The sequence below is a fragment of the Columba livia genome, chromosome 1 (genome assembly GCF_036013475.1).
Source record: "Columba livia isolate bColLiv1 breed racing homer chromosome 1, bColLiv1.pat.W.v2, whole genome shotgun sequence".
In the NCBI taxonomy this organism is placed as follows: Eukaryota; Metazoa; Chordata; class Aves; order Columbiformes; family Columbidae; genus Columba; species Columba livia.
Genome location: NC_088602.1, coordinates 182,818,186 through 182,844,740, shown reverse-complemented (window position 1 = coordinate 182,844,740; position 26,555 = coordinate 182,818,186). Strand labels below are relative to the sequence as shown.

Sequence of the window (26,555 nt, the reverse complement as noted above, 5' to 3'; positions counted from 1 at the left end):
CTGTTGTGAGAGGGGCGTGTTTGAAGAGGGGTGGATGGAACAGGTGACTTAAATTGGCCAATTAAGTATTCCATCCCATAATCATCATACCCCCTATATAAGAGGGTGATCACAAGGGTCACTCTCTCTTCACCCACGGCCGGCATGTAGAGAGGACCCTGTCTGTCTGCCTGTGACCCACAGGCCTCAGGCCCTGCATCCTGCAACCAGTTTCGGGTTTGCTGTGCAGTCCTGCCCATGACTTCTGGGTCCTGAGCTGCAGCTGCTGGAGCCGCCAGCTCCGCACACCCAGCTCTGCTGCTGGAGTGACGCCAACTCCACATCCAGCACTGGAGATTCGTTTTGTATGTTTTGTATATATATTCTCTATTTATTAGTAGTATTAGTAAAACTCTTTAAAACCTTCCAACTTGAAGTCTAAGTCTGTCCTCTTTCTCTTTTATCTTCCCCATCATTTTTCTGATCTAAAGGAAAAGGGGTGGCGGGAGGTAAGAGGGTTTACTGCCTCCTTGCCTTAAACCGTAACATCTTTTTATCATGAAGTTCCAATATTTTATTTTTTTTTTTTTTTTGCTAAGCCTTAAGAGTTTCATTGTGTACAAACTTTCCTGGAGGTCTGAATGGAGCTCTGAGGGAGAAAATGAGACCTGTAAACTTAACTGCGAACACACAAAAATGAGCACATTAAAAATGTGGCTGGTTTAAAGTGAATACTGTCATTTTAATGAGAGACTCAAACCCTGCATTGTAATGCCATGATTTGTACAAGCAAAAGGATATATGCATTTGTGTAACTGTAATCTGGGAAAAGCTTGAGAGTAATTTTGCTAATTTCTACCACTAAATTTCATATTTTTAGCTCCTGACAAGGCTGTTGCAAGATAGAGCTTCAGTAACTCATGCAGGATTGTAAGGATTAGAGCTCCCCATAAAAAATAATTTAGAAAATGTTTAAAAATGATCAAGTATGCAACAAAAAAACAGAGACCCTTTCTCAGTATTGAAAGAAAAATGTTGCATCATGTCTTAAGTGGCTTCAGGGTTGAGTAATGGGAACTGAAATGTGGTGCAGCAATAGATGGCTGCATTAGATTTGACTAGTTTATGTGCCCTTGGAAACTACATACAGTGTGTATTACTGATGAGTTTATGCAAGAATGCAGTTGAGTATGCAGGTGTGACCACCAGCCAGAGAGTGAAAAGGCAGCCAAAGTCTTAATTCCATCAAGTCTCCTTTGCCTGTTAGTGCCCTCTAGCATGAGTAGGGGCAGCACAAAGGAGTTTGTTTGCCTGGCCAGAGTACAAAGCCCATGCAGAATGCATGGGTCTGTTTGGGTGGACAAAACAGACCAGGGTCTGTTTGGGTGGACAAAAGTGGTCAGACAGATGAATGGCCAGGTTATATACATCCAGAGATTTTATGTGTGTGTCTGTGTGTGTGCGTTGATACTGAGGGAGCAGACAGCAAGAGACCAAAACCCACTCAGCCATATAACCATTGTCATCTCAGGTACCCACATCTAAACTCACTAACCTTAAAATTACTGTTTTACAAAAAAGGTCCCTAAGGGCTCAACATTTCTTTCCAAAGAACATACAATGTGCCTCAGAGGTATGTGTTTAGGCTATAAAGTTGAGAATTGCCTCCTACAAAGTTCCACAGCACGAATTTTACAGGAGAAGGTGGTTCAGTGCCTGAACTCTATGCCAACATGATTAGGTTTTGCAAACTATTCACTTTGCCTGCAGTCCTTGAGGTCTAGCAGGCAATTTTAGGATATGCATTGAGCACTCTGAATGAAGTAGGAGCTGTACAAAATGCAGGAGTAAGTCACCATTTTCTTTTACATCTTAGCAACAGCAGTTAGTGTCTCTCTTGTATATATGGTCAGACGGTACATACCATCTGGGATGTATGGAGCAGTTCTGGGAATTCCTGAGCTCCAGAAACTGAAACCAAAAAGTGAGCAGGAAACTTCCGCTTCCCAATAGACTTGTCTAACTACATTCTGCTTGTAGACTAAATGCTGCTACTTCAAAACAAGTAGCTGTATTTATATCTTTTGAGAATCTTGATCCTTTGGGGTATGTGTAAGTCATGCTCTGGTAATTCACATCAGATTTAAAAGCCTGCTCTGTTCAGTGGCTTGATTTAGATACAAGCAACTGTAGCTGTATGCTTTCAGGAAAGCAGGATTTCACAAAGAAATTGGAGGTCAGATGAGGAATTATCTACAAGGTTATACAACAGCTGAGCAGTAGGGTTTGTACTGTAACTCTGGATTTAAGTATCTCAATTCTGCATTTGATGTCTCAGTCCTTTATTGGCTCTAACTTCATGTGTTTGGAAGGGATTTTTCCCATGAGACGTTTAGAAAGGCAGCTCTGAAAGAGTGCAGCTAGCTGTACTTTGGATTTTTGGATTCAGAAGGTGCCGGTATAATTTAAAAAAAAACATTTTAACTTAGCTCAGGCTATACAATTAGAAGTAAAAATTGATTTGGCAAACAAGATGTGCTCAGAACATGGTGACCTGACAACCTGTAATAAAGCCTCTGAAATACATACTAAATAGAGGCAAACAGAGATGCCAATTGCTCATTAACAGTGACACCCACTGTTCTCCTGTAACATTGTGTCGTGTACTTGTTATAAATATATTAGTCAAGAATGTATTCTGTTGTCTAAACTAACAATAAATGGAAAAATAAATGACATTCCACATAGCGTTAGTAAAGAAAAGCTTTTAAGAATTATTTGATTCTGCCACTGCCAGTGCCATGCTGCTGACTGGGAACTAATTACAGCTGCCCCTCCAGCCTTGTGTTTGCTCACAGGAAGGTTTAGATTAACCAGCGTTGTGCTGTTGTGACCGTCCATGGCCAGCAATGCTGCCGCTCACGCAGAGAGCAATGATATCACATATACCGCTGCTGACTGGCGGCGGGGGATGAATCGGAAACAAAAGAGAGGAAAACAGTTGACATCCTCTTCGAAGTGCTGCACTCAGGGTACGTGTCCATTCAGTAACTGCATAGGAGTTCAGTCACAGCAGGATTTTGTAATTACACAGCTTAATTGTGCCTGTCTATTCTAAATGGCTCTTTGTTTCTGCCATTTGTCTTTCATATTCACCCACACTCTCTATTATATTTCTGTTTGCTTGTTCCCTACCAACTCCTCCAGATTCCTATTTGCCATCTCAATTCATTTGGCCATACGAGCCTCCGTTCAATTTCCTCATGCCTCTGCTGCTCAGAGTTTCTGTCTCGGTTGCTCTCAGCCTGCTCCCCTACGTTCATTTCAGCTCTCACTCTCATTTAAAACCACAGTGCTGGTTTTGTCTGGGACAGAGTTAATTTTCTTCACAGTAGCTGGCGTGGGGCTGTGGTTTGGATTTGTGCTGAAAACAATGTTGATAACACAGGGATGGTTTAGTTACTGCTGAGCAGTGCTCACACAGAGTCAAGGCCTTTTCTGCTCCTCACACCAGTGAGTGGGCTGGGAGTGCACAAGGAACTGGGAGGGGACACAGCTGGGACAGCTGACCCCAACTGACCAAAGGGATATTCCAGACCATATGATGTCATGCTCAGCAAACAGAGTTGGGGAAAGATGAAGGAAGGGGGGACAGTTGGAGGTGATGGCATTTATAGCCATCACTCCCAAGTAACCCTTACACGTGATGAAGCCCAGATGACTGAACATGAACCTGCCCAAGGGAAGTAATGAATGAATTTCTTGTTTTGCTTTGCTTGGGTGTGCAGATTTTGCTTTACCTGTTATAAACTGATTTTATCTCAACCCATAAGTTTTCTCACTTTTGCTCTTCCAGTTCGAGAGAATAGGGAAGAGTGAGCAGGTGTGTGGTTCCTGGTTTCTGGCTGGGGTTAAACCACGACAATTGCACCTGCTGATTTTACTTAATGCAGTATAACTAAGGGCAGGGTTTTTCAGAGGGAAAAAGTGCCACTTTTCATAGACCAGAATGGTGTTAAAGGGTTAAGAAACTTGTCTGAATGACTGAAGACAGGTGAAAGAGAGAAAGAAAATAAATATGTTCCAGGAAAGATGTGGCAGCAGTCACTGACCCAGGAGGGAGGGAAGAGAAAGCAACTCTCTCTGTTTACACACACGTCTTGTCACATCCATTTCTCTCCTTGAGTAGGCACGTTCCTGCAGCACGGAGGTAACAACATAGCGGTCCTCGCTCTGACCTGTCAGTTCTGTGTGGGTTAAAGAGAGTGACTGCTTATCCCACAAGGTAAACATCAAAGTAAACAGGTACTCTGAACCGGTGGCTGGCACCCCCAGTTAGGGTGACCTCTCAGCAAGGATGAATAATCCACAGCAATCAGCAAGATGCTGACTTCAATGGTCATTACAGACCCCTCAGAAAACACAGGGATAGAACCTGTGCTCTGCCTGCACTGCCAAGCTAGCTGGGCATGCTGTGTCATCTTGACCACAGCAATCTTTTCTGGCATAAAATAGCTAGTTTGCAGTCTTACATGGATGTTACAGAAACTGCAGAAGCTGCTTTTTTTTTTTTTTTTTTTTTTAAGCCACTGTGCTGCACATCTGTACAGATCTGGAATGGCCACATTCCAGACAGAGGGTCTGTACCTATGCCTTTCCATTACTAATGCAGGTGCAAACTTCAGCCAGCAGCCATTAAGCCACTTTCCTATGGAGGGCTACAAGGGGGATCTTGGGTCTCAACATAAAGAGGGCAGCAAGGCACAAGAGAACTGGGGAAGCCATGCTGTGAGATATTAAAGAGCACGGAGGCTCATTTTCACACCTGAGGACACAGCATCTGTGATAAAGTGTGGTCATGGGCAGCTGGGTGGTGCAGCAAGAGCCTATCATGGGAGCACAAATGGGGCACTCAGTCCCACAGCCCCTCACTGGGGCTGCCAGTGGGACCATGGTGGGTTGACCTCAGCTGGCTGTCAGATACCCACCAAGCCACTCTCTCACTCCCTGCAAGAGTATTACTCTCTCTGGTTAAAAGCAGATGGGTGGCAGAGGAGTAATGGACAACAGAAAGTTCCTAAATTGTCTTGGTTTTCAAAACCAGAATATTTTTAAACAATCTGAGAGTGGTCAGATGTACTGCTACAGTTCAGACAGAAGCAGACGCTTAACCTGGTTCTTTGAGTTAGTGACAGGAGTGCTGCTTGTGTGCATAACACTTGGTTGTTGTGTTTTGTTTGTTTGTTATATTTTTATTAAGGTTTCCCTGGACACTAATTTTAATAGAATTCGAAGAATTGAATATGGCTTCACTCTGATGAAACAAGCAAGGAAAGATACAATGACTAAAAAAGCTTCAACATCCTGCTCTCATCAGAGTATTACGGGAAACATGTAAATAAAGAAAACAAATCAGTGCCCTGTTCACACTTCATCAACTGCCTAACAACTTGCAAGCAGTTAATTACACACCTTTAAAATGCATGTACAGGAGAAATGATGCAGAAATAAGCTTCTGTAATGAAAAAGGACAGCACAGTAACACTGACTCCACTCAGGTAAATTTAACCCTTTAAATTTGACAGTGCTGAAAGAATATGGTATATGTAATAGCAAAGCAACTGTTGTCTGCTTTATGCTGACTATTTAATAACTAGTAATCTACAGTGATATTCTACATTTGTTTATTGCTACTAACCTTTATAACCTTTACTCCTCAATTAAAGATAAGGATTTACACACTACATGTAAGAATTGAATGCTAAGCTAGTTACTGTTGATTAAATATATTGAAGACTATCAAGTGATAAGCAATATTAGGCTGAGTTACTTTCACATTTCCAAATATTTAGGACCATGTAGCCTGCTAGCTCATTTAAGTACAGTATTGCTATATCTAGTAGCAGAACATGAGCTTCACACTGAGTTTGCAAATCCTCAGGACTTGTCAGTCTTTGCTGAGCTTGCTTTAGGACGCCTGCAACTCCGTTTTACCTTGTTTACCTGTAACAACAGGACAATGCTCTTAGTCATATGATTTAGTTTTAGGTAGTACTGTGAAGAGCAGGACTTGATCATCCATATGGGTCCCTTCCAACACAAGATAATTCTATGATCCTATATTTTACTTTTGTGTAATTTGATATAATTGTAGGATATAATCATAATATGTGGTAATAAGCAGTTACTTGTGGGAATGAAATGTTTATGCTCTTATCATGATAATGCAATGCAGGGGATTAGTCTTGGTATGACGGGAGTGGGGGGAAGTGCAACATACCACTGGAAACTCCAGGGCAAAACCAAGTCACTGGTAGTCAGTTAAAAACACCCAGACCTGGGAGTTGGGGAAAGCCAGTTCTAGGGGTAACAAAGGAAGCAAACAACTCCTACCTCACCAATCCATACTGATTAGATATCAGAAGAGCTTAGTATGGTCCCCCGTTACCTCCTTGACTTACAGGAAATTTTTACACGTATGTACATAGCTATGTTCTATATATGTGGGTAGATAACTCCCACTGAATATAAACTTGCAGCAAAGAAGTCGCATTTGAAAAGAAATCATAAAAATGGGTGCGTAATACTTTATCACAAGCCATTATTGGAGCCCAGAAGCTAGTAGTGGTCAAGTGCCTAGTTGTGTAATAAAATGGAGATGTGTAATAATAAAATGCTGCAGATGCCATGACCGCTTTTTTCCTCAACACAATAGCAGGTTTAAGATTTCATGGCCCTTGTTTGTGCCACACCATTCACTGCTGCCCTTGGGCCATAGGCCTTTCAAGCCACAGATGGACCATAGGCAGAATTCCCCTGCAATATCCATGGAAGCAACCAGGCTCCCGAGTGTGGGCCTCCAGCACCCACGGCCTTCTGCCACAGCACCACTTCTGTGCTCTCAGGCTGTCAGACGCAGCCCTATATTCTCCTCCAACACACACCACTTCAGAACAGTACACTCAACACCGCTCAAACATTCATTCCTCTGCTATACAGAGAAAGATAAACAGGCCTTTAACACGCCACAGACAGTTGTATTTGCAAATGTATGCCAGTTAACTCAAAGCAGGTCTCAGGTATCTCCTATAGATTTTTCCACACTCTTAAAATGCAAAATGAAATTAAGTTAGAAAAAAATGAATTAAAAGTGGTTTTAGCCTAAAGCTTGCTGCAATCTGCTGAGAGTCTTTTAAATGGATACTGTGGTGCAAAAGTTTTATGGATTGCCAAGGACACTTTAATGGTACTCTCAGCTGAAAAGCAATTGAAGAGGAGGGTGAAAAGGGTATGCTTTTTCTTTATTTCAGCCACTGATGCATCAAAGCATGGAAGCAGCAAAACATTTTCAGTAGCAATTTGTTAGAGTTGAAAGCAAAAGAAACTATTCTCTATTTCTAGGTGGCAATGCAGCTGCACTAGGAATACTTATAAAAAATAATAAAAATAAAACGGTGTGAACATTGGTAATGCATCATTTGCAGCTGCTACCTTTAGTATTGGCTTTGCTAAGTATCACTTTATCTACAAATAAATGAAGAATAAGAATGGGTATCTCCTGCCAGTTGTTCAGCACACGCTTAACTTCAAAACCAAGAAAACTGCTGATAAACCATCATATGTTCTTGAAAGCTTTACAGCAAATGCCTTTAATCAGAAAACAGTTTCAGCTCAAGAGCTTCAGTGGGAAATATTTCATATCATCAGCTTTGAATGCATGGAAACACCGGGCCACATTCCCATAAAATGCTTCTCCTCTGATGCTACATTTGATAGTATAGTATGTTTTGCAGCAATATTCTTGAACATTTTGTGAAGATTTCACAGGTAAAATTTTTATATTATGGGTGATGAAAATGAAGATGTTATTGGGACTCCCTGAGCCAGAGGCAGTTTCTATGTGCATAAATACCCTTAACGGACTTTTCTGCCATGAACTTGCCCATTGACTTTTGAAGGTACATGAGCTATGTGGAAAAACCTCCTGCTTCAGACTGCACTCGCACCTGCCCTCGTTGCAGCAGCTGATAAAAACCAAACATTCTGTGAAATCACAAGCCCTAGTGTATCCATCTGCACTACAGGCAAAATAAACCCCCATTCATGAAGGTCAGATTAGAAATATAACACAGTCATTTCTGATGCACAACAGAGGTGGTTGCGATCAGGCCAGTTATCTGCGTGCACCAGGAAACTCATCGGCTGAACAAAAATCCTGCATTTTTATGTGTGGATTACAATGTATGCAACTTAAGCAACAAGTTTATACTAAAATATTATGTAAAAATCTCCCAATGTTACACACTAATATTCAAAAGGGTCTACTTTTATCCAGTTGCAGAAAATGACCACAAATCTATGGCCCATGTGTTTGATCTCCAACATCGCTGAAGGGAATCACGGCTGCTGCCACCCAACGGCCTCACGTTTTTCAGGACTCTTACACAAACTGCAGATACAGACTTGAGGATCAGACCAAGCCCACCAGTATTTTTTGCAATGGGTCTAGTCTGCCAGACACCAGGCACACCGGTCAGCCCACACGGACGGGGGACCACCGCACAGGGCGAGCCAGAACTACAGGCTCGGTGCAATCCCGGCAGCCGAGCGTTCCCCCCCGCAGCGCCAGCGGCTCTGCCGCACGGTTACAGCGCAGCCGCCGCGCCGGGGCCTGTCCTGGGCCCCCGTTCCGGTCCGGGCCGCCGTTCCGGGGGAGCCGCAGCCGCCGCGAGCAGCACCGCCCCGGCCGTTACCCCACGTGACCGCAGAGGGCTCGCGCGCGGCGGAGGCGCTGCCGGCCCGGCCCCGCTGACGGGAGCAGAGGGTGAGCGGCGGGCGCGGCCGCGGGCGGGCGGCGGGTGGAGCGACGGAAGCCGAGCGGGCTCAGCGCGCGGAGGGGCAGGGCGGGCAGCGCGCGGCGGAGCGAGGCAGCAGGCGGGGACACGGGGGCGCCGCCGCGCGCGGGAGGACGGAGCGGGGCCGGGCCGGAGGAGAGCGGGGAGCTGGCGTGGGGGGGAGGAGCGACACGTGCCGCGCGGCAGGCCCGGCCGCGAGACCGCCCCCGCCCAAGCTCGCGCCAGGCGCTCGGTGCCGCCCCGCTTGCCCCGCCCCTCCCTCCCTCCCTCCGCCCGCGCGAGCCGCCGGTGGCCGTTGGGCGGCGCGGGGAGGGGGAGTGCCTCGCGGGAGCGGCCGCGCCGGGCTAGCCGGAGGGCGGGGCGGGGCCGGGCTGGGAGCCGCCTCTTCTGGGCGGGGGGGAGAGAGAAGAGTCGGGGGCCCTGTCCCTGCTGCCTGCAGAGGTGGCGTCCGCAGCCGCCCGGTGACTGACGAAGGTCGCGCCAGTGTGGCGCGGTGGCGGGAGAGGCCGGCAGGGGTCGCCCGCGGGAGGCCCCAGGCGCCGTGGCGAGGCCGGTCCGGTGGCGCTGCCCGGCAGCCGCGGCAGCCCCGTGTTCCTCAGCCGCCCTCGGCCCCTGCCGTGCTGCGGGGTCCCTGCCGTGCTGCGGGGTCCCTGCCGTGCTGCGGGGTCCCTGCCGTGCTGCGGGGTCCCTGCTGCTTGGTCTTTCTGACCAGGTGTTCATACCTTTTTTAAGGAAAGATATTTTTTTTGGAAGTCAGTGAAAGGCTTAGGTAGAAAAACAACACCAAGCGCACTCTGACCTCGTAACACCTTACAGTAAGTCACCATTCCATTGTGATTATTTCCGTATCGTGTCATTGCTGTTCCACTAAACTGGAATTGAGTACAATGAGATACCAAACACGGTGACACGACCAGGAAGGCTGCCCCATAGCTCTCTGCGTACCTTTATTGTACCAGCACATTTTCATTTTTTCTCCCCCTCAAAACATGTGGGCACATACGTGTTCATTGTTCCATTAGGAAGAAAGCTGACTATTAAGAGAATATGCTTGGAAGATAAGACCTCTCCAATATTTTCAGGTTCAATGAAATAATTACAAGACTTTGGAATTAGACTTCTAGAAATACACTTCCCCCCCAAGTGTAGCTCTGTAACTGAATCTATATGGATTTTGTAAAAATACGTAGCATCTAAAATGACTGTGACTGGGAGATTTCTAAGAATCTTATTTTTAAAATAGCAGATTCTTCTGTGTAACTTTTACTTGGTTAGCAAAAGAAATTTCCTCTTGGAATTGACGGGAAATAACCACACACATCGAATTACAGTGGGTAGTATCCAGATCCTGGAGAATAATATTTGAATTGTGCTGAACAATAATTTTGAGATTCAGGTAGGTTTCACAGTTACAGTTGGAATTTTCTGTTGAGATCTCTGTAAGTTGATCAATGTGCCACAGATTCCAACTGCGTCTGGAATACCTGGATCCTTATGCTTTGCTTTTAGTTCAATAGTATATTATAATTTTAAAACAATGACTCTGTCTTCCACACAATCTGCACTGCATGATTTTAAGATCCTTCTGGACCAATTAAATTTAGCAGCAGTTCTAATTAGTGGCTTAAACACACATTTTCCTATTAATTTATAAAAAAATTGAGGTTTCTTATCCTCATTGAAATATCAGCAAGAATAAATAAATCCTTGTTCCTATGCATTAGAATTTCTGTTGAAAAATAACATTTTCACACTTGAAAATGAGTCGTTGAAACTCTAGAACGCACTTCAGCTGAAAAATGTATACTTTAGAGTTCATATAACATAAAAATTGGACACGCTGAAGCCCAGAAGTTCTAGTTATAAATCTAGAACTAGTATTGGCAAATGCAGAATGAACATTTGTAGTTTTACAGAAGTCTGGTGATTTTTGTTTGTTTTTCAGCTGAAATTTTTTAGTCTTTAAAAAGGAGAAATATGATTCTCTTTGTATATTAAGAAAAAAATATCAATTATAATTGCCTGGAATGTATTCTGCAAGTCCTGACCTGCTGGACAAACCAGATACTGAGTTGTATAAATAGCGTGCTGCTCTTTCTGTCAAAGGGATTTAGTCTTTTAACTGGTGTGTTCCTAAACTATTATTTAGAGTCTTAGATACGAGGGGGAGTGGCGCCTTGGATAATCTGTCTCTTGCTTTGTGAAAAAGTTACCAGTTCATGCCAGAAATTAATTAATCTGCAAATACGAAAATTACTTTTTCCTTTGATGATACAGCTATGGAAGCTTTTTCTATTAAATTTTCAATAAAATTATTAGTTACATATTCCTCCGAGTATTTGGGTTTAGTGCTTTTGTTGATTCTTTAGACCCGAGAAATTTATATGGCAGTTGAACTTTGTTACAAATGCCAGACTCAAAATCAACGTGGTGGTGAATGGTTATTGCTGAGTACACGAGGTGCACACTTAGGAAGTCCCGCAGTGACCTCTAATGTTCAAGGATAAAACCCAAATGGTAAAATAAAGGATGTTATGTTTTGAAGGCACAATTTTGTCTATTAGTTTGTACATTTAGTTTGTTTTGAACTAGTTGTTCTTGTAAAGTACACTGAAAATGGAAAATACTTTCAAATATTAAATACATTCTCTCTATTCTTTCTTTTGGAATTATTTATTCATGCAATAATAAATACTGTTGTCAGGTATTATTCCGTCCTTATATACTCAACTCAGGCTTGCAAACTGGAAGCTTGTAGCTGAGGTGCTTTTTTCTTGTATTTACTCATTTGTTTTTCCTTTAGGTTAGAGTTTCTTTCTGACAAAATTTGTGTTTTGAGTTGAATACTGTTATTCTTAGGCCACTTATTGACTGTTATATGAATGCTTATAACAGTATATATATATGATATATATATATATATATATATATTTTTTTTTTTTTGTCTGTGTTGCTTTCGTATAAAGTTGATTCTGAATATCCACAACTAATATGACAGTTTCATGGTACTTGAAAGAATCCAGAGAGTTGACTACATAAATGTGCAAATGAATTAAAATTTAAAGGTTATGCTATTGTTTACTGTAAATATAATTAAGAAATTTCTTGAGTTTAGAAGCAACACCTCATTTACACAGTCTACTGGAAACCAAAACATAACAGTAGCTGGTAGTTATTTGCACAGGGCACTTCAAATCAGTTTATAAAATTAACTTAGTTTGCATGTGTTGAATCTTTAAGCTGAAAGGCAACAAAGAACTGTCAGTTGCAAGAAGCTAAATACTTGTTATGTTGTTCACTTAAATATGTTCCAAAATTGACGTAATTTAGTACTTTCCTTTATGCGGGATATAAGTGAATGATTATTAGTTTCTTTGAAGACACAGAAACATGAATAAAAACAATTATTTTTTCTTTTATGTTAGAATAACTGATACTCTGCCAGCAGTCGCCTGTGGGATAGTACTTGAAGAATTTGCATTACATCTGAGGTTTTAATGGCTCTGACAAGATCTCACAACAATTGCTGCTCTGTTTTGGTATTGCAGTACCCATAGAAGAGTGATCATATTGCTCTTCCTTTTCTTGGTTGCTTATGTGTGTGAAACAAGATCTTGAATAACTTGTCATAACTGAGGGGTGGCTGACTACTCTCTTTTCTGAACTAGGTACAACTTCAGTTGCTGAGGCTGACATTCATCTACACTTGCATTTTCTTCTGCTTTTGCTTTATATTTGAAGAGTGAAATGTTTTGTTTGGAAATGCAAGGTTTTCCATGGGGGTAAAATTCATGACCTTGAGAAACACAACTAATTGGTTAGAATAAGCAATATGAATTTCTTTCCAGTCACAACCAACACGTGGACTGAGCCTTTGTACATGAGATAGATCCCAGTGACGCAATGTAGTAATATTAGATTAAAAAAATAATAAGTTCCACATTAAACTGATTTTTTTTTTGGTAGTAATAATTCTGTGACAGATTAGGTCACTGTTGTGGTTTAAACTTTTTTGTTTTGATGTGGTTTGTAAACTGAAGGTTCGTTGTGTTGATTTATTTTTGCCTGCTTCTGGGAATTGCTATGTATGTTATAGCTCTGAGGAGATTACAAAACTGGATTTTTATTGTTGCTTTTCTGTATTGTGGTATATTGAAAAAATCCTACATATTTCATTATGAAGCTATTACATGGAAATCGTAATTGCTTTAATTCAAACTAAGTCATAAGAAATGGCATATAATGGAGTTAAGCTAACAAAATTGCTGCTCTATATTTGGAACAAGCAAGATGTCTGGGTATCAGGACAAAATTGCTAACCTAGGAGAAACTGAACAGCAGAGCATTACAGAGCACACATGCATGTGTACTGAAAACACTGCTTAGGTTAGGATGTGGTGCTTCCGTAATACAACGCTCATTTCCATCTGTGACATTTCCAAACTTGCAATAGAACAGTAGTCTTTAATGACTGTGTGCCTGAGGGCTACAGGGAGATTAATATGATAGAGGAATACTGTGAGGAAAACCTGCGTGTAGAGTATAGATGCATGAATGCTATAGAAATTTCAGCACCTGGAATAATACCAGAATGGAATTGTCTTTATTGGAGTATAAATGAGAGATCCTTCTGGAACTAGACAACAGTTTAAATAGACTGATCTGTTTTGATTACTTTAAACTGAAAACTTACACGGACTAATCTATTTTGATTCCTTTGTGGCAGTCATCCCATCATATCTGTGCACAGCAGCCTGTACTTGCATAAATTTATATGAGTTAAATTAGCCTACTAAAAAGTCTGTGGACTTGTAGCCTTACAAAAATTACTGTAATATAAAAGTTATTGAAATATACCACTGAAGTGGGAAATCTGCATGACAGTAGTTTACTCTGGCCTTGTATCACAAGACATTGTAGAAAAGGCACATGTTAATAAGATCACACAAATTCCAATACTGACCAGCATCCTGTTCATCACAATTTTTAGACCAGGTATAACCTTGTCTTCAAGTTGTACCAGTCCTACTTTAAACAGAAGCTTTTGTGCTCGATTTTAAGTTTCATAGGATGCAACAGAGTTGAGCTCATTCATGTATTTTGGTATTTTCTGTTATGAAAGTCTTCCTTGTTTTCAAAGCATATATACCTGATCTCTAGTGTGGTGCCATTGATTTATAGAAAAATGCATATTGTGATTCATAGACAAGTTGGTTATTCAGTGGGTTATGGAACTGTATACAGTATAGTTACTAATTTCTGAACAAGATCAAATAGGTAATTTTAAACCTAACAGTCTTGGTTAGGTAGTTTTTCACATAGGTTGTAATTTCCTCCTTCCTATTCCCTCACGTCTTCTTGTAGAAGCTCATGAGGGGCATTTTATTTCCTTTGTGGATGACTCCTAATGCCTTGTCTTTACAGCTATTTTTCCTGTCATACTTCTGTGAGTAATTTTTAAGTACCTAGATTTGCAAATATATTGTAACCTGGGGCTTTCTGAATGTTCCTTGATGAGTTTCTGCAGGCTGTTTGATAAACAGTGTCTTCTAATCTGCAGGCAAGTGGGAGAAAAAAATAAACATTTTATACATAGAGAGCTATCTAAATAGCATCTCTGCTCCATATGTTGTAGTACCCACGAGAGACTCATTATAATCCCTGGACCTTTTGTGCACCAAGTACTTCAGTCCAGATAATGCTGTGCTCCATCTGCCTTAATCTCTGAGCTTCGCAATGTGAAATTCTTAATGCTTTGACCTACTATATGCTGGCATTTTGATCTTGGATTTTTCTTGTCCGTGTTGCCATTTCAAACAAGTTTTCAAGGTTGTTGCTTTGAAGATTGTCAGTTCTACTGAATTATTCTGTGTTTTTTGTTTTTGTTGTTCCCCCCCCCCACCCCCAAACCAAGGGTAAATTATAAATGCTGATATGCATCTCTAAATTATTTTTACAACGTTTTGTGCCATCTTTTAAGTATTGTGATTTGTTGATTTTATTCAAGGCATCACTGACTGGGCAGAGATCCAGAAATGTGTGCTGGTAAAATGATTTTTTTCAACAAGTAATCCTTTGCTTGCTCCAATGAAACACATTTAAACCTGCTATATATTTAGCTGTCAGCATAAAACAGGCATAGCACTGGATTTCAGAATTTTGTTCTGGAAATATTGTACTCCTAAAATCTACATATATTTTAGAAATCTTTTAAATTTTACATACCAGAGAGTTCCACTCAGTGTCATTAAACATTGATACTTCACAGACATCTTATTTTTAGAAAGCACTTGAACCAACTGTTACTTACTGATTTATTACTTGATATTACAATTTTTGAGTAGTATATATGATTACAATCTTTTATTGTTTATATATTAAGAAATCATGTCATGTCTTTCAAACTTGTTAGAGTATCTTTATATATCTATGAAATAATTAGCTACCTGTCCTTAACATTTTTGTTGGCTGTTACTGTCCAACACTTCTTCAGATTCTATATATTTAGATGTAAAGCTGTTAAAAAGTTGACTATCTGTTCTGGAGGGTCGTCTTTAAAAAAATAAGTAAAGTGTAGTTTAAAGGAGCATTAGAAGTAACTTTGTAACCTCAGATTCTAAAAATAAAGTAGATTGGAGACTTGGAAATACTTAATTTCAATCTTGCTAAAATGTGTACTTCAATTTGAATGTTGGACATCAAATTTCTCAGACACAAATGACAGACACAGGTGAGATTTATGCATTTTTTTCAATGAACCTATTCATTAATTTGATGTAGAAAAACATAAAATAACAGATGTAATATATCCCTAAAATATTAATATAAAATAAATGTAAACTAGAAAAATATATTATAAATTTTATTTATAAGATAACAAAAATGTATTAAATTGAAATATAAGGTATGGCAATATTTTCTTTAGTAGTTTTCAGAAGTTTTCTGAAATCTGTTTTCTAAGAAAATAGTTAATTCAAGAACATTGAGGTTATAAAATGGAATGTGGAAGAGTGAAATATTATCCCTAGGAGTGATAGCTATCTAATGTTTTTTTTATTTTTAAGCAAATACTTCAACCAGAAATTTACCTTTTTTTTTTCTTTTTTAATTGTAAGGATCTTTGTTGTATTTACCCTTTACTACCCTAAATTCTTTCTTAAGACTGTAGTAAATGCTTATCATTACCTTTTTTTCCTTCTTTTCTCCTAAGACCACCTAAGTATAAGAGAACACTGCACATTTGAATCACACACTGTTTATCAGTTGAGGATTATCCATTCACATATGCAGTTACTGGTAGAAGATAATGCTGCAAACTGTCTTTCCACTGCCTGTCTTCAAGTCCTTCCCCTGTGGCAATGCAAGAGAACTTGAAGCCCCTTGTGCTGGAAGGGTGATGGACAGCCTTCCATTTGCTGCCACTTGGATGATGAACTAGTGTGTCAACAGTTGCCTGGCAACTCGTCATGTGCATATACTTATCCTATGGTAAATGCTGCTCTGTGTTTTTTGGAGGAGAAAGCTTATGAAATAGACCTGGTGCAGACTGTTCAGTGAGAGACTGACATTTAGTACCTTCTTACCCTTGTGCTAAAAATGTTTTGTTATATCAAAGGACTTAAGCTTAATGATGGGTTAGGTTTTAAGTTGTTCTTAGATTGTTTAAAATGTGTATGTATATGTTTACTATCTTTTTGGGAAGAAAGGCTTCTACAGTAGAGCAGAGTAATCTACAGGCCTGCGGAGTTTGTGTCCTGGGGAAAAGCTGTCCTTGGCTGTGGGAGATGGGGAGCCAGGAAACTTTCAGAATGTAATGAAGGATTCGACTCAGTGTGGATGGGAGATAAACCAGTGGTTTGATCAGGATGGAAGGAAGGAAAGAAATTCAGGGCAAGTAGAGTAGTCCTTCAGTACAACAGCTGTTGTTGGCTTTGTTGGGTTTGCGAATTGATTGCTGGTAGGGATGCTGTTGGTGTTTTTCCCTCATCTTTATTTGTACTGTACTTGCATCGAAAACCAGAGAAGCAGGACCTCAACTCGCAGCTTTGTCCACAGCTGCTTAATACTCCTGGTGTTGCCTTGGCCAAGTGATGTATTGAGAATGTAGCATTTTGTCTTAACTGTTTTAACCTGGTTGCTAGATTCTGTGTCACTTTTAATTAGCTTGTAGTTCCAGGAGCATATGGTTGGTCTCCTGTGGGTTCTCTGACCAATTACTTTTCTTCAGATACTCAGTTTTTCTGTAGATACCAGCATGGGGCTTTTGCAATAACTTTATAATAAGATCTGTCAAAGGATTTAGTAGAGGGGATGGGGTGAACATTCATACTCTATTATTAATGAAAATAGGTTTGACTATGAGGAATTTAAGGAGTAAATTAGTCTGATTTCTCAAAGGTTGTTTTTTTGTTTGTGTTGTTTTTTTGTTTTTTTTAAATCTAAATCATATTGTGATACATCTGTCAGGCAATGTCTTTCAGCTCAAAGAGTGACCATCGAAAACAGGGTGGATACATTTGTGGGCAAGGACTCAGTATCGTGTTTTGAAGCTGACATTGCTCTTAGAGTGGAGGACAGCTGAGAAATGCCAGACCTCAGAGCAGAGGAGTAGAATTCCAGCCAGAAAACTTGAGAGGCAAAGTTCAGAATCAGCAGGTTTGAGAGAAAGGTATTAAGGTGCATGAAATTGTATAGCTTGTTAAATGGTAGACAAAACTTGATTTAGAGAGATTCTATTTTTATGTGGACTAATTCTAAAGGTAAATCTGTGCTGAGGGAGGCAGTAGTCTCTTTCGATGGATTGATTCCAATAATGATTTCTTAAACGATAAACTAAGAGTAAGGCATTTTAACATTTGTATTGAATTGATGAAGTATTTGTTATGTTTCACAACGCAGTTCAAATTCTTTGTGAAAGCTGTTGACCCAAGTTGAAAATGTTTTCATGAAATATACATAAAGAAAATATAATCAAATTACAAGCATTAAGTATATTTAGACTTTTAGTAGTTAAGTTTGTGTTATTAGCAAGAGTTATAGATGATGGTGAAGTATTTCCACTTAAACAAACAAATAAAAAAACTAAGAGAGTTTTAAAACCTTGTGAGGGTGAATGTCAGAAGTAATATTAATACTAAAGGTGGTCCTGTCTTTTAGAAGACAGATCTTGCCATTGCAAAGCTATTAATATATATAAAGAATTTTAGTGAAGAATATGCTGATGACTTATTTTGTAGAACTGGTTTTCCTCTCTTAAGTGTAATGCTTTATGGAATTAAGAAGCCAGATCTGTGACAGAAATACTGCCTTCAGTACTATTCCATCAGAGTGATGTGAATTTGTATTTTGCATACAAATACTACATCACTTCCATATTTCTGAAAATGCATCAAAGAAAAAATGATTTTATTGTGAAATTCTAAAGATTCTGTTTGTGAAAGGACTGCATGAAACTGCATGTATTTATGTTTTGCATTATTTTGGTTGAAAAATAATTCTGTGTTCTTGAATATAAACACACCAAAAGACTCCAAAGTTCGGGTCACAGTCTGTTTTCTCTTTCTATTACTGTCTGTAGGAGTTAGGATGTGATAGAGGGAGCAGGGACTCCACAGACTTATCTTGTATGGGGCTTAGCAGGGATTCATTAGGTGGAAACAACTGTTTAAATTGGATTTGCCGATAGGTGAAGGGCAGCATTTTGTATAATGAAAATGCAGTTACATAAATAGTCTTGTACCTTTGAAGCAGTACCTGGATTTTCAGCTTGCTTTTCTGAGGTTTAACTAATACAATGAAACAACTTGTATTTTGTGTACTTTGTAGGTATTTTTCAAGAATGTTCACTGCTTCAGGGCTAAATAAATAAATGGGAGGCAGCATAATAAATAGGGAGCTGGTGTGGCACAGTCCCGTGTGCCGTTATGCAGCGGCCCAGTCTGGCAATATGCTTCTAACTTTCTGATGTAGTAGCGAACAAAGAGCCATTGTGTTACTGTGTGGCCCTACGATATATGTGACAACTTGAACTGATTTTACATGTCTGCAGTTATCAAATGTGGTGAAATGATGCAATGTGTGAAAATAGTCAATAAAGAAATGGTAAAATGGCAATGTGTTGCAAATAATCAGGTTTTCCTTACAGAATACAATCTGTCTTTGGGGGTCACAAATTAATAATTACCAGTGTATGGAGAAAAAAAAAATATTTACACAATTTTGGTTGTAAACTGTAACTGAATGCTCTATAATTGGTTATTTCAGTCTAGTTAGTTGTTTTTTTCTGTCTTTTCATAAATACGTAGTTAGATTTTGTCTGGTTATATCAGTTTGCTTCTTGCTTAGCTGAACTGTTACCATTGAATCATTTTTATGAATTACTCACACTAGTACAAGATCACAGTAAATGGTCAAATTAGCTAAAGGGTAGATGTCAGGTATCAAACTCTCTTCTGCAGAACAGACTTTTAAATTCCATTAGAGATTTCTGTTCTTTTTCATTTGTACTGTGCATATTTTGAGACCCTAACAGATGATGTGATTTATTCTTAACTGCACCTTGTTGGATTGCTACAGTGTTGCTGTTGCTTAAAATTTGTTTTATAACTTATTTTTTTTCCATTTGTTTCCTATTTTTCAGATTATGGCACAAGCTCATGGTTTGGGGAAGAAATACCTTAAAGCCTTTTTTAAAGGTTTTTTTGTTGCTGTTCCAGTAACAGTCACTTTCCTGGATAGAGTTGCCTGTGTGGCGAGGGTGGAAGGAGCATCAATGCAGGTATTGTTGGAAATATCTTTTTTCTGTCAGGAAATTAAACAGTGACTGTCCACTGGCAATAGCAAGGTGGAAAAACTTGTTTTCTCAATTGCTATTAAATGATCACATCTTATTATGGAAGAGTTTAATTTTGACTTTGTTAAACAAATACCTTTACGATGTAAAAAGAAAAGCTTTTGAGAACAAAACTTGCCAAAATTCTGTCTCAGTAAAAGGTAAATATGTAGATAAGTAGTGGCAATGATACATTTTTAAAATTTCTTCCTATTCATTAGAAATAAAGATTTCTTTTTTGAACACTACCTTTTGTCTCTTGGAATTGAATTGATGACTCACAAAGAGGCATTATTAATTTTTAGTGGTTGTGTTATAGTAATTGTATGATAAAGCCTGTTCTTGCTATCCTTGCTCTTACTAATGAACAAATATGCACCATTTTAGTGAAGAATACTGAAAATGGCATGAACCTAGTATTAGTACCTGTGCTTATCAGGATGTAAGTATTGATTCACTGTTTTTACTTTGGTTGTACGGAATGTTTATATAGTGCAAGGAAATAAATAAAAATTTGCTGTGTAACATTTAGAAGATAAATAAATACCCATGGCAGTGAACGGCTACTTTGTTTCCATTGTTACTGGGAACTGAAAAATATATGTTGTAATGTAGTTACCCAATTTTTGTATTGTTACTTTGCATTTTAAATCATATGCACTGCATATTGTTGTACATCACCACTGATGATAACTATATTTTTTGTAATGTTGCAATATTCCAATTGGCAGTGACTAAAGATTTGATTCTTAGGAGCCGGGCCTTATTATTTGATTGTCTGAATACATTCAGAACCTTGAAGAGAAGTTTCACAGGAGTCAAGACCAGCTGCTGGCGTTTTGATTATGCGGCATTCACACAGACAAAACTTGGGCTAGAACCTGGGCTTGACTGATTTATGTTTGATGCTATAGAAAGGCATAGGGTGGGGAGGAAGGAATGGCAAGGTGGCATTGTCCCTCCTGTGGCAGCCTCTAATCTGGTGTTTAACTTCTGTCAAGAAACCTCACCTGGTCTAGAAGGTAACTGTCATCTCAAGAGTGGGGACCAAAGTAAAATCATTGTATTCCAGTAATTCTACACGCCAAGACCAGAAGTTAGGTGTAACATCAGTTTTCATGTGTGTTATTCTGAATCTCACTGATGCCCAGTCAAAGGTAGGAGAATCTTAAGAGGGCTTACAGCTGCAGAGCCAGAAATTTGCTCTAGAAAGGAGGAATGGGAAGCAGGGAAAAACGGTTCCATTATCTTTTTGCTGTCTTCAGACAGGAGAAGTTCAAAGATATGACACAGCATGTAGATGAGTACAAAAGCAGCCAGATTAATACGACTCCCCCATTTTCCATCTTCTCATCTTTTGCCTCTATGGAATCTAGAGCCACATGCAGCAGTCAAAATGCGGATGCATCTTGAATTTTATGTTGTTCCTTTTTCTGTTGTTCTTTTTTTTTTTTTTTTTTTTCTTTCGCTTTCTTTCTATTAATGAGCATGACCTGAGCATTTAATTTCTGAGGGGTTGGTTTTTCAGCATGCCACATTGCCTGTCATTATTTGGTCTTTCTGTGTTTGACATAATATTCTGCTTAACATCCATTCTCGTTGAGTTGGTTTTCCCTCAGTAGCTGGAAAGAAATTGTCTAGGTTTCTGTGCTCCACAAGTCTGTTGAGCCCCTTTTGTCAAGAGTTCGGATTTATGTTTCTTTTGAAGTCTAAGTGTTAGGGAGTGCTCTGACATTGTCCTGGGGTGTTGCTTCTCCACTCACTTGAAGGGCATATAGTTAACTGTGGTTTATCTTTGGAATAACCTTTGAAAAACACTAGTTATTTGTTAAGATTTATTCAACCTGACAGAGAAGGATACACACTCTTCATAGTGGCCATAGAAAGCAATATATATTCTGTGGGTGATTAAAATATGAGCTCTTCCCTTGATGTTTCTGTTGACTAGACATTCCCTCTGTTGATTGAAGTATGGGTGGCTTGAAAGCTGACATTTCTAATTTTACTGACATCTCAGTGTCTGTGAAATTGTCTCTCTGGTTTTAGTCTGGACTGTAGCACTGAAATACGAGTTTGTCTTAAACTTCTATGCCTATGGATGTTTTTCAGAGTACAAACAAACCCTCACTTCCTAGTGCTTTTAATAAGATACTAATTTCCTTGCCAAGATTTATTAGACACCTAACTACGTCTGACAGGGACATAATTATAAGGAATATCTCCCTCTCTTGCAGAGTAGCTTGAAGGAGTATTGGTCATCGCTTTGTAATTCCAGCTATTTATTGTGTTCTCTGAAGACTGATCTATGTTGAATGCAGCTGAAAGCTATGGGTATGAGGGAGAGTGAAGTTCAGTCAGCATGTAGTCATATATCCATCAATTGTGTGCTTTCAATGGTATTGTCTCAAATTGAAGATACCATGGTATGATTCCCAAGAATTTGTTTGTAATAGACCTCTAAAACATCTAGCTGGCTTTGTGTTCTCATCATTGTGGCTCCTGCTGAGCCTGAAATTAAAAGTTCTGACAAGAAGCAAGAAATAAATCTCTCTATGTCACGCTCGCTCTCCTACTCTGCTCTCTTGGTCTCTCCTCAGTTTCTGTTTTTGTTTTGTACCAGCCTTGCTGTTGCTTCATAGTTACTGACAATGGTAATACTTCTTGTCACCCTGGCAAGCATGCTGAATAAAGGTTCTAATGCAAATACAAATTTCTGGTTTATTCCCCATCAATTAAGACAGACTTAATGCATTTCATTGTTTCCTGCTGATTGTGTGTTTCTACGGTGCTTTCAGGCACCTCTCATAATTCTTTCACTGTGCTGATTTTAGTGTAAATGAATATTAACTCTAAACTGTGAACTATTGAAATTTATAATTTTAGCATTTTTAATTGTTTCATTGCCTTCTTTTTTCTTTCAAAAATTACATTTTTTTTTTAATCCTCTCATGAGGTGTTTTTGTTTGCTTAGGATCTTACAGGTTGATGTACTCATCTAGCATTTTGTTAATAGCGGGTTTCAAGTGAGTTGTAATCTATTTACAACATTCAATGTGACACAAATAACTGGTAATATGATTTCTTAATTGGCTGTTGTGGATTTTTTGTGACTCCTTGTAATGCTGGTTCTATACTTTAAAATGTTATCATATGGACATCTTGATATCTTTTTTTCTTTTTTTTTCCTGTTGAGTTTCATTGCTTCTATTACAAACTCTTCATACATAATGATGTGGAAAAAGGAACCCCCCATGGACACATAAATTTGTAAATTCATTAAAGCAAAGGGACTGTTTTCAAGTGAGATGGAAGATGACAGCGTATGTGCAACTTCATATGCAAATTCTGTAGCAAACAGTCAATACCAAGGACTGTAGCAAGTAGTCTGACCAGTGATCTCTGACAAAGCACACTTGTTTCAGCAGCAAACATTATCGAATGTTCTATTCCATTATGCGTAATAGCAGTTGTAATTATTCTGTGGCAGTTTCTCCTAGCTTTATTATTAGGATTACTGTACCTAAGCTGGTCAGCTCGTGTGAATATTCTTTCAGTTCCCCAAGCAATAAGCAAATAAGTTGTGACCTTCTGGTATTCACTAGCAGCATAACAACTATCAAGTTAATCATTATTTATAGTAAAAGGGCATGCTTTTACCCTCCTACTTATGGAACCTCGTATCCTGTGAGGCTTCATCATATGGCTGGGGTTCTCAATTTGCATGCTTTTAGCATTAGATTAGTTAGTAATTGGAAAGAGTGAGTGTTTTGTGACTTCTGCATCACAGTTCTAAATTAAGACCTGTGTGTCTCATTTGTAGCAGACTATTATGCCGAGAATTTGGGCAAACAAGAAACCTCTGTATTATTTTGTTTCTTATAAAATAAAGAGCCCATTTGTTGGCTGCTTTTTCAGAAGCTGTATTTTTGTTTTGCTAGACCTGAGACCTTACTGGTAGGGAATGTCACAGGAAATAAGTTGTCTCTGAACAAACTGAATTAGATTATTTCTATACTTTTTGTTATGGAATCACAATTTATGTTACTTACATTAGAGAAAGACTTGCTGAAGGATTTAGATTATTTTTTTAATGAAAAACTGTAATTGTGATATAAAATGAAAGTTATCTCCTTCTAGTTTTCCTTACATTTCTTCTACCAAAACAGTATTTTTGTCTGTGCATTTTGAATATGTCAGGTTGTTTTGTGGCAAAGAAAAAAGATTTTACATTGTCCTGTTTCTCTCAAACGTAATTCTAATGTGTGGTGAGTTGGATATCCACTCTATATGTCAGAACAACACGTATTGTTAAAAATAGCAAGCAACATTGTATAACATCTAGAGTTATTTAAGTATAAAAGATTATGCAGTATTTAAAGGTATTTAAACTCTAAAGCATGCCCTTCGTTTTAATACAGAAAACAATAGGAGTCAACTGGGATAATGCAAATAGTATTTCTCTGTAAAATGAAGTTGATATAGATGTGAGGAAAAGTTTGTGAATGCTCATGTAAATCTTTTCCAAGTATCAGCTGTGAAATACATAATCTCTTGGAGCAGTGGGTTTAAAATTTCCATTTGTTTTGGTCACCTCTTTCGGCCCACTAAGGTAGATACTTAGGAGGACCAAGCAGTTCACTTTGTGTGAATGTACCGTGTGTATGATTCCTGCTTTGTATGATCTGCTGCTTTGCCTGTTGACTAATACCTTACTTAGCTTCTGACCCATATGTGCCTGCATTTGGTAAAAATGAGTGTGATTGTGAATTGTTTGTGGACTTGTATGTAAAGAATTTGTGCATAATTGTGCACAATTGTGCATCTTCCTTTGGTGGAAGATGCTATGAAGGTAGAAAATCATTCTGGAAAATCCTGATTAAAGAAATAATAATAAAATATCTGCTCATTAGCTTCCAACTTTCATATATCCGGCTCTTGCAGTGCATAGGCTTTAGTAGAAAAAAAGATGAGTGTTAATTTACGTATAGCTTTGATTTGGACTATATTTCTGTGGATGTTAATGTGATCTGCTTTGATCTGCAGACTTGCTTGACTAGAAATTTGCCCTATAGTCCACAGCTCAAGATGTAACTAGGCTGGTTTGCTGTTTACCTAGACATAATGTGTCATTTCCCTTCCCTCACCCCAATTTATTCTTTTGAACTATCATGTTCCATACTGTTATATGTGAATTACACCTACTCGGAACCCCAGCACATTACTTTTTGTTTCTCGTTAAAAAACTAGTTTTTCACAAGTCCCATTTGAAAGAAGGTCTTTATCAACTGATTCGGCTAGCAAGAAGAAATGATTGAGGAAACTGTAGCAAAGAGAAATCAGCACTTCTAAATAGCTTTTAAAGTTAAAAATAAATACTAAGTATCCATCCTGGTTTGGGAGCATATTTTTACTGAATAAAAATACGATGAAGTGTAATTACTTGTATTGAGAACAGTTGATTTCAGTCCTATAACTGGATTGGTTTGCTCATCAAAGGTACGATTAGCCTGGGGAGGGGAATCTCAGAAGCCAATATCTGCTCTTATAAGTGGAAGGCCAAGTTATACTGAAAGCCTCTTCTACAGAAAAACAAATTTTAGCAAATATTGTAGCTGTCATACAGATGAATGAGGGGCTGCCTAGTCTCAATACTCTGCTTCATTAAATATGTCACCTAACTACAGAGTCTAAATTAGAGGTCATCTGCTGGCCAACTTGAAGATACCGTAATTGTATTTGAAGAGTCTGAAAAAGATTATTGAGAAATAAGCTATGAAAAGACTTTATTTTGGAATACTCCTAAATACTTCCTGTCTAGTATGAGGAGTATTTGTACTGAAATAACCCCTGCAAAAAACAATGAAGACCCTGCTGTGATGATGGGCTGCTTCCTTCCTCTCCCATTTCTGAATGGGTTATCTCAGAGCTAGCATTAACCAGGTTACCAGGTCCCCTAGTTTTGTATCATGTCACACAAAATAATTGTGTATGGTTCTTCGATCTCCTAATACTCTGTACTAAGTAATGGCTTTTTTTTTTTTTTTTTTTAAATACTGGGATTAGTGAACAGTCTCATTCACTGTATGATTCTGTGAGAGTTCAGGCTTCATTGTCTCCTGTTACAGAAGTGTCAGCATGTGCTGTAGAGTTTGTTTTTGCCATTTGCAAAGAGTGCTGAGACTAGGACTGTTACAAGCACATATTTAATTTTTAGTAAATTATTCTTGTATAAGCAGTAAGATGCCTGCAGAGAGTTTGCTTTTTCTGGGAATTAGTGTTCTTGGTTCTCCTTTGTTTTTAATATTAAGTGATAGGCAGCAAAGGCAATCACTTCTTTTCATCAGGCTTGTCGTGAGTACGTATCCTGTGTAATTTAATTTGCATGTAGTAGTGCGTTGAAAGATGTGAACTACAGTTTGTCATAAATGAGTGACATTTAACATGAAATTTAATAAAGAAATATATTTCACAGAATACAGCAGATTCTTGGTCTTCTAATAGTGAGTGGGTACAGTTCTACTGGTTTTAATGAATTTCACCTGTTGATGGAATGAGAGTCAGGTGGAAGATGATAGAGGAAATGTAGATCTAAAGCTGTTTTTTTTCCTTCTCTCAGCCTTCTTTGAATCCTGGGGGAAGACAAGCATCTGATGTAGTGCTCTTAAACCACTGGAGCATTCGAAACTATGATGTACAACGTGGGGACATTGTGTCATTGGTGTAAGTGATTTTGCATGTGTTTCAATACGTGCTTATATAAGTGTTGAACCATCACTATTTAATATATAATTCACAATACTGTAAACATATATATGAACAAGGAATATAATTTTTAAAATAATATATTAAGTTTTCAAAGCTCAGATGTTTATTGAATACATTACTAGGAT

The 26,555-nt window shown here is 38.9% G+C and overlaps 1 protein-coding gene across 15 annotated transcripts in view; it reads left to right on the top strand.

The window, feature by feature from the left end:
* The first annotated feature begins 8,511 nt into the window (after positions 1–8,511).
* The window catches only part of IMMP2L (inner mitochondrial membrane peptidase subunit 2), a 461,654-nt gene continuing 443,610 nt past the window's right edge, over positions 8,512–26,555 (top strand). Inside the window, exons 1-3 of one of the 15 annotated variants that reach the window (XM_065048719.1) lie at positions 8,512–8,803; positions 19,474–19,611; positions 26,282–26,385. In XM_065048719.1, the coding sequence (XP_064904791.1) occupies positions 19,477–19,611; positions 26,282–26,385 (239 nt within the window). In that variant the 5' untranslated portion in view covers positions 8,512–8,803; positions 19,474–19,476. Of the gene's footprint in view, positions 8,804–8,965; positions 9,650–17,305; positions 17,503–19,473; positions 19,612–26,281; positions 26,386–26,555 lie in introns of those variants that run through there. The other 14 variants (XM_065048709.1, XM_065048720.1, XR_010469559.1 and 11 more) reach the window with 14 other exon arrangements.